Source organism: Fundulus heteroclitus, chromosome 16 (assembly GCF_011125445.2).
Source record: "Fundulus heteroclitus isolate FHET01 chromosome 16, MU-UCD_Fhet_4.1, whole genome shotgun sequence".
In the NCBI taxonomy this organism is placed as follows: domain Eukaryota; kingdom Metazoa; phylum Chordata; class Actinopteri; order Cyprinodontiformes; family Fundulidae; genus Fundulus; species Fundulus heteroclitus.
Window position 1 is genome coordinate 2,046,434 of NC_046376.1, and position 9,222 is coordinate 2,055,655.

At 41.8% G+C, this 9,222-nt stretch overlaps 1 protein-coding gene across 1 annotated transcript in view; it reads left to right on the top strand.

The window, feature by feature from the left end:
- LOC105921662 (NLR family CARD domain-containing protein 3) overlaps positions 1 to 4,616 on the top strand; it is a 9,618-nt gene extending 5,002 nt beyond the window's left edge. The window contains 4 exon segments of the mRNA XM_021313504.2: positions 1,253 to 1,426; positions 1,559 to 1,605; positions 3,171 to 3,511; positions 3,513 to 4,616. Of these exon segments, the coding sequence (XP_021169179.2) occupies positions 1,253 to 1,426; positions 1,559 to 1,605; positions 3,171 to 3,511; positions 3,513 to 3,758 (808 nt within the window). The 3' untranslated portion in view covers positions 3,759 to 4,616.
- Positions 4,617 to 9,222: the final 4,606 nt, after the last annotated feature.

A 9,222-nucleotide genomic window follows, 5' to 3' on the forward strand; every position in this document is an offset into this window, starting at 1 on the left:
TGCAGTTCAAAGCCTTCAGCTGATCCAAAATGCTGCAGCAAGAGTTCTGATGGAAATCAACAAGTGGGATCATATTTCTCCAATTTTAGCTTCCCTTCTTTGGCTTCCTGTTAAATCAAGAATAGAATTTAAAATTCTCCTTCTAACATATAAAGCCCTTAATATTCAAGCTCCATCATATATCAGAGCTCTGATTACCCCGTATGTTCCTAACAGAGCACTTCGCTCTCAGACTGCAGGTCTGCTGGTGGTTCCTAGAGTCTCTAAAAGTAGAATGGGAGGCAGATCCTTTAGCTATCAGGCTCCTCTCCTGTGGAACCAACTCCCAGTTTTGGTCCGTGAGGCAGACACCCCGTCTACTTTTAAGACTAATCTTAAAACTTTCCTTTGTGACAAAGCTTCTAGTCAGAGTGGCTCATGTTACCCTGAGCTACCTCTATAGTTATGCTGCTATAGGCTTAGGCTGCTGGAGGACATCAGGGTCTATTTCTCTCTCTCTGCTGAGTTCTCCTACTGCTCTCCAATCTGCATTGGTTGTTGTTATTTCAGCTTTTAACTTTTTGTTCTCTGTCATATTTCTCTTCATAGAAGGTACACCTGGTCTGGTGTTCTGTTAGCTGTGACATCATCAGAGGAGGCAGATCATCCTCTATTACCATCTAACATAGAAAGTACTCCTGGGTCAATGTGAGCTTCTGTGCTTTCTGTGTCTCTGCTCTGTCTTCTCTAACATAGAAAGTACTCCTGGGTCAATGTGAGCTTCTGTGCTTTCTGTGTCTCTGCTCTGTCTTCTCTAAGCCCCAGTGGGTGGAGGCAGATGAGCGTTCACACTGAGCCTGGTTCTGGTTCTGCTGGAGGTTCTCCTCCCTGTTAAAGGGGAGTTTTCCTCTCCACTGTCGCTTCATGCATGCTCAGTATGAGGGATTGCTGCAAAGCCATCAACAATGCAGACGACTGTCCACTGTGGCTCTACGCTCTTTCAGGAGGAGTGAATGCTGCTTGGAGAGACTTGATGCAACCTGCTGGGTTTCCTTAGAGAGGAAACTTTCTCACCAACCTGAAGGATCTGATGGAGTCTGACTTTAGAAAGAACCTTGAGATGATATGTGTTGTTAATTGGTGCTATATAAATAAAATTTAACTGAATCCCAAGGTCCATAATAACTCAACTTCTGTTGTTGAATATATTTAACTATTGTTACCTTTTCCTGTGTTTAGTTTCTTAAACAGAAGCTTGTTTGTAATCCTGCAGGATGTCTGGCTGTTTGATCACAGAGATTGGTTGTGATTTTCTGGTCTCGGCTCTGAACAACAACCCCTCCCATCTCAAGGAACTTGACCTGAGCTACAACCATCCAGGAGACTCAGGGACGAAGCAGTTAGCCGCTAGACTGGAAGATCCACTCTGGAGGCTAGAGACTCTCAGGTATGGACAGACATGCTGGTTTTTCGTTACCTTTCAAACAGCATAGGAGTGCAGAAAAAGAGCGGGACAGTTCTGCTAGTTTTGCCAGGATCTTCAGTCTCATCCACTGAACTGATGGGGTCTCTTTCTCAGGTTGGACCACTGTGGAAAGCTGATGCTACAACCTGGAATCAGGAAATGTAAGTTACTATGATCACTTTGACTTTCAGACACAATAAAAAGCATTAAAAGGCCATTCACAAGGCAAAAGATTTTGTTATGTAAATGTGAACAGGAAAAGCTTCTTAAAGATGTATGATCATTGGTCACCAAACACAGCCTCATCCTGTTATATTTAGGTAAACTCTTCAACTGCTTACTTAGATCATTGTCTCAATCAGAGGCACCCAAAGTGGGGCCCTCGGGCTTAATTGGTCCGCTGATGCTTTCAGTTTGGTCCCTGGTAATGAAAAATTAGACCTACATCCATTCGACCCGCTACTTGTTTGGTACACAACGCTTACCTTCGACGTGTTCTTTCAGTGTTTATAATGACCTAAAAGTTTGGCCACCCCTGCTCTAAATCAAAATTGTTTTACTGTTGGCTGGGAATAATTATCCATGTGTTGTTGTTTTAAGTACAATATTTTGCACATCTGTTGTTGCTACACAGTGTTGGTTCAGTTCTCTTTAGATCCTGGTGACTTTATGCATGTGCTAGTCTCACAGTTAGCCTGTGCTGCTAGCTAGCAACCAGTTTAACCCTCTCATAGAAAACTCCAGAATGAGGGAATCATCCTCAGCATTTACTTCAGGAAAAACTAAAACACTTCAGTCAATTACATTTTGGTTTACATGGCAACATCAGCTGTCAAGACTTTAGTTAAAGCATTTTAACAACCTACACACATAAAGCGTGGACTTGCCACCACGCTAAGCCTGAGCACATGAATGTCCAGGCCTGAAACACATAGTTTAGCTCAAAAATAAAAAATAATGACATGCAATGTTTGCCTATGCCATTGACATTTTACAGTCTACAAAGGTTTCTGGTAAGAATCATACGTAAACGCACCCATAGCTGGCAGGATACGAGAACAAAGGGAATGTACTTCCAGCCATCTGACTAAATCACGTAACTCACACAAGACGTCAAAGTCTGACTTGTTACAAAACAACTACAGATATTACAAAAAACGATTTAATAAATCTCACAGGCCCAGCACAATGAGCTTGTTGAAACTTTACAGCAGGGATGTCAAACTCATTTCTACAGTGGGCCACTTTGGCATCTTGAAGTTATTAAAAGGGCCAATTGCACCTGTATAGATTATACTTTTAGTTTAATTTCAGGTCACATAGAAATATTTTTTAAAAGCCCAGTAACATAAGCATAGCACCCTTGGCCCAGTTTATACAGATTATCTGCAAAAAATTTGATTTTGAGGTGAGTTACACTTTAAACTCATCATTCTGCATTGCTTTTTCTCTTTCTGGACATTTCTGGGTTGTTTTAATCTGTTGTGGAAAAACTGACATCTGGTGGTAAGATGCTGTTACTACTCACTTACAAAAAAAATCAACATTCGCCACAGGAGGTACAGTTTAAGCCACTATATACACTTTAAAAGGATATATGCCTCTACTTTATGAGATGATTTGCCTTTTTTGCTCTTGACGGGCCGGATTCGGCCCGCGGGCCTTGAATTTGTACATCATTGATAAGAACAGAGTCTTACCTGTGGTTTTTGGTTTTCTCCTGCAGATGCCTGTGAACTTGAGCTGGACTCAAACACAGCAAACACGAGCCTCAGACTGTCCAAGAGAAGGCAGAAAGTGTCAGCTTCAGACTACCAGCCGTATCCGGATCACATCGATAGATTTGATTTCTGGCCCCAGGTGCTGTGTAAAAATGCTCTGACTGATCGCTGTTACTGGGAGGTGAAATGGAGAGGACTGGTCAACATAGCTGTCAGTTACTGGGGAATTGACCGAAAAGCACGCAGTACTGAATCCTGTTTTGGGCAAAACAATAAGTCCTGGACTCTGAATTGCTTCCTTTCCAATTTTGTCGTCATTCACAACAAAGAGTGTAAAGAAATATCTCCCCCCCTGCTTCTTTAACAGAGTAGGGGTGTATGTGGACTGTCCTGCTGGCATTCTGTCCTTCTACGTTGTGTCCTCTGACACACTGATCCACCTCCACACCTTCAACACCACATTCACCGAACCTGTTTATGCTGGATTTGGATGTAATTCACATTTGGGATTAGATAATGTTTTACCTTTTAACTCTGCAGTGACTGTCTGCCCACTTTTAGAAGATGAGTTTGAAACGCCTGCCACTAAGTAAGCAGCAGTTAGGAAATATGTTGTTTCTACTCATAGTAAAATTAGAATTAACCTCTGAATATGTCTGGGTATTTTACTACCTGATAAACAGGAGGTTTAATACAATTTAAAAAACAAATATTTTAACTAGAAATGTCCGAACAGTTTCACATAAATAATTTGTATCTGGATCTGGATTTTCTAAGTGAGAGTTAACACTTCCGCTGGGTCAGGTGTGGCAGCGGAGCTGGGGGAGGGAGACTACTTAAGAGCTGAAAAGAGACAAGAAACCCAGCGGACAATCTGGAACAGATGTCTCAGCAAAATAATATCTAAATAAACAAAAACACAAGAATAGAGTAGAAAAGTAATACACAAGACATGTACTAAAATGATAACAAAAGAGAAATGACCTTCATCCTAAATGTAGGACCAGACTTTTAAAAACCAGCTTTGATCCGACTGCTGGTACCGAACTAAACAAGGTTAAATTAAACAGCTGCTCTCGTCGGCTTTATTGGCTTAAACAGATTTATTAAGTCTAGATAGTTTTAGTGTCATGATTTTAACCAGTTCTTATAATTGTTATTTCTCATATACTTTTCCTTCTTTAAAGTCCTGCTTGCTTCTTTTGTGTCCTTTGATTTGATTTGTGAAGCCTGGAGCACGTTGGGCACTATTATATTAAAATAATATGGTTCTGGTTGTGTTAAGATATTTGAATAACTGTGGGAATGTTTGAATCACTGCTAAACAAATCTACCTACGGATATCAATGCGATAATCTTGAACATATATCTGGATCTTTTTGTACAGAATAAGCAGGAGTGTGATTTGTTAATATTTGTCAATGTTTTAATTAAAAAGTTCTGAATTTTTACCGGTTGCCAGTTGGAGGAAAAAGCCCGTGTAAATTTAAGCAGTGAAATTTCTTTGTAATGAGAACCAACATTTTTAAGGGGGGGGGGGGGTATTGATTTAAAGAAAACACACAGGGTCACATTCATGCTTTGCTGCTAGGACTGATTAAAGGAAACACAAAGAGGGCGAGAACCATGTAAAAAATATACATGTATATTTTTATGTTCAAGGCAAAGCTAAATGATAACGCCATGACTTAGCGGAGAGCATTTCTTCTGGTGTTTCTATTGAGGCGTCTCTCAAAGGGCCGCACAGTAAAATGTAGAAGACTGAATCGACCCAGACTGGCGGCACCGCGGCGCTTTCAGGTTTCCAGCATCAATCGTTGCAGCATCATCTGCTCGACCTGATCAAGTTAGAAGTAGGAATCTCACACGAAGAAGACAAAAAGTAAAGGGCGTCACAAAGCAGGTAACCTGGATTCTGCTCCTTTGAGTCCAGATGGGCGGATGGGATCTGTATTTTCTTCACATGTCAGTGCTTTTACTTTTAATCAGAACATTGTTAAAAATGTATTGGTAATATTTGACAAAGGTTTGCATTTAAAAATCAGATTGACGTTGTGGACAAGCCAACTGTGTTTTTAGCTGCACCTTTTAGCCAAAGTACTTTCATTTATTGTTCTGATCTGGAGGAGACCGTTCATGCTTCATTTAGCTCCAGACTTGATTATTGTAACACTCGGAGTCTCCCAGTCGAACCTAAATCTCCTTCACCTTGTCCAGAAAGCTGCAGACGTGCACGCATCACTCTTCTTTAATATTTGTCATGCTGGCTTGTTAAGGTTCTCGTTGCATGTGTTGTGCAATCAGCCATGTGGGAGAAAATCAGACTGTAAGTAAGCCACTGAAATGTGAGACTCTTAAAGGCCCCCAGGGGACTGCCCATCACAGCAGGGGGTGCCAGCCCTGATATGTAGCAAGCCCACTCTGATTCATCTCCCTCTTTGCCCGTGGACTGTGAAGGCATCCACACTGGAGAGACCGGCTAACACGAGCGCAACATGGACTGCAGCCAAGTACAGCCTGTTGTTCAACACTGAAACAAACAGGCTTCTTGTAACCTTTCCTCGGCTTTTGCAGGATAAAAGCTGATCAGAAAATCGCCCCTTCAAGCTGTGCAGGGAGCCTAAGGACACAGCCACACCAGACAAGCCACGCTGCGACCACAGGAGAAGCGACCGTGGAAGCGACCGTGGAAGCGACCGTGGAAGCGACCGTGGAAGCGACCGTGGAAGCGTCATGCCAGGCCGGGTTTCACAAGGAGCAATAGGAGGATTGCTTGCTGCACCGAATCAGCTTCACCATGGCCCAACCGCTTCCAACTGGATGCCCAAAGTCGACCGAACAGACACAAAGGCAGAGGTTTGGTAGAGTTTGGCAGAGAAAGTTTAAAAAGGTTTATTTTTATGTTTTTCACTGTGCTTTAAGGCTTGACTGACTTAGACTCAGCTCACAGGCTAGCTTCCAGCTTTGCTGATGTGTTTTACAGTTATAACAAACTATGTTTCCATAAGGAGTTTATACATCAATGGGATATTCATGTTTGTGTTGTCCAGTCCGCTCTTTACGGCCAATAGAGCTTATGAGTCTTTTTAAATTAGCACCCAATGTCCGCTAGCATAGCGCTATTAGCCTCCTGGATCACCCACTGCTAATAACCTAGTTACACATAAACACGGTTTGTTTTAAACAAAATGTATGTCTCGTTTTGCTCCGCCATCGTTCGATAGTGCTAAGAGCGTTCGTGCAGCATTAATGGGGAGCATTGATGTTGGTTTAATGGTGATTCATGTAACTTTAGGATTAACTCCTCAAACTAATATCAACACGATGAAGTTTGCGGACGACACCGCTGTAGTGGGTCTGATCTCCACCAATGATGAGTCCCACTACAGGGAAGAGGTCAGCAATCTGACCCAGTGGAGCTCCAGGAACAACCTGATCCTGAACACCAGTCAGACCAAGGAGGTGATGATAGACTACAGGAGGTCCAGGAGGACTGAACACCTCCTCTCTACATACAGGGGGAGGTGGTGGAGGCGTGGACAGCATCAGGTTCCTGGGCAATCACATCTCCTACGACCTCCTGGACTGTGAACACCTCCCACCTGGTGAAGAAGGTCCAACAACGGCTCTTCTTCCTCAGGAAACTGAAAAGCTCTGGACTTCCCTCTAAGCTGCTAAAGAACTTCTACAGAGCTACAATAGAGAGCGTTTATGTCTCAGCATAACTGTGAGGTGTGGGAGCTGCACAGTCCAGGAGAGGAAGGACGTAGCACAGAGGACAGGGGATTATGGGATGCCGTCTGCAGGATCTAGACTCCATTTATGCAGAACAAATCCAAAGAAGGTCCAGAAGCATCTCCACTGATCCCCCCACCACCACTACCACCCCCATCTACACCCAAGCAATGTGCTGTTTGCCCCTCTCCCATCAGGTAAACGCTTCAGAAGCTTCAAAGCCAAAAACAAAATAAACTCAGAAACAACTTCTTCCCCAGAGCTGTGAGGGCAATCGGCACCTGATGAGAAACTGCAGTCCAACGCTTTAAAATCACCCCACTGTTACTAACCGTCATATGTTATAATCACCCTAATGTTACTGCCTACTGCACACTATCATCTCTGAATTTCAAAATGCACATTGCTGTAAATGAAGCCTCAATCATCATTGTTTAATGAGCACCGTACTACCTCATTATCTGTTATCTGTGACACTACTCAATGCTTAAAAAAACAATGTAACCCTTGTTCATTGACTGTTTGTTTTTCAGTTTGCCTTCATTATGTGTGATGTGAACCGGAGTGACCAAAGAGAAATTTCTTCCTTGGTAACACGCGGTGACAATAAAGACTCTTGACCAGGACGCGCCCTGACACACGTCATTTCCAGTCATCATCCGCTACAGCGTCCAGCTTCCTCAGTTACCAATTCAAGTTTTAATTATTTCCTTGAGAAATAATTACATTAATAGGAATCAAGAGTCCTAAATGTTACTGGTTTTTACTGAGCAAATCATTCTTTAATTGTTCTAAATTAGTGAAGCTAGTTTAACCTCATTCACTGGCCTGGTAGAGAGGATTTCTTGATTCAAATATGGTGTTAATTCAGATAAACAGCATTATATAGTGATGTTCTCTGGATGTTCATTTATTTCTGTTAATAAACGCTTGAACTTAAAGAGAAGTTGTCACTCCTTTATTCTATGTGTGTGCAGAGTTTGCTGTTAAAAGATCGCCAGAGCTTGAATCATCCCATTCTACTATTGTCCCGATATCAGCTGTTTGGGCTAATATTCATTGGACAGTACCTAACAGACAGAGAGTTATTTATTAAACATTAAATAACTTCATTCACACCCTGACGGTGGTGAGCTCTCAGCAGCCACAGCTGCCCTGGGGAAGACTGACAGAGGCGAGGCTGCCGTACATTGGCGCCACCAGGCTCTCTGACCACCGCCAGCAGGCATTGTGAGTGAAGTGTCTTGCTCAAGGATACAACGACAGAGACAGTCAGAGTGGGGGATCGAACCGGCAACTCGCCAATTGCAGGACGAACTGCCATGAAGGTAGTTGGTTGGAGAGAAGAAGATGCAGAAGATCGGGTTGGATGCAAACAGAGACACTCTGGTGACATCTGAAAGGGAAAAGCTGAAGGAAGAAGACAGACTTCTTGTTCAACAGGTTTTAAGTCTCTTAACGGCCTCACATCTGCTTCTTTATCGAGAGCTTTAAGTGGTCGTGTGTGCGGCAGGTACTTGAGTTCCCACTTTGAATGTGAACTTCAGCCTTATCGAAGAGATGCAGAAGTTAGCCTGGCTAGTTCAAAGGTCTGTAGACAAAAGCAGGTGAGTCGAAATATTTTTACAAGCAACTCAAGTGATGATGAAGCTCAACAGAAAAAATAATTGTGATTAATCGACTAATTGAAAAAATAATCGATAGATTAGTCGATTAAAAAAATAACCATTTGTTGCATCTTCTTAGCACATTCTATTTGACCTGAATTATTTGGTGACTGATGAAGTTTTTTTATGGTTTTGGTCTCATTTAAAGTTTTAAAATGTTTTAAAAATCGATAAACGAAATGCTGAATAATGAAGATGAAATGTTCCTTCATTGCTTACATACTAAGTTCACCTTTGATAGCTCAGCTTTTAGTATTTTTATGTTCTAAGCTGTTCACGTATAATACATTTTAATTACTAGCTTTTAAAGATTTAAATGTTACAATTACAAAGAATTAATTATATATTTCATCAGCTGATAAACTTTTTGTTTTGTTTGAAGATTCAATGTTGAGACAAAAACTGAACCAAAGGAGTCTTTGTCCCACTGACAAGTTTACAAAAAAATATAAAATATACGGCATATTTTGGGTCTGAGATCAGGACCAAGTTATTTGTTACATATTATCCAGTTCAATATTCATATTCAAGTAGATCAGTATCCAAAACTCACTCCTTCACAGTTGGTGGCGGTAATGCACCAAAATGTCGTTTTACTACCCGCCATTAAAACAAGCTATACAGGAACTCCATTACCCCAAATGCTTCACTTCTT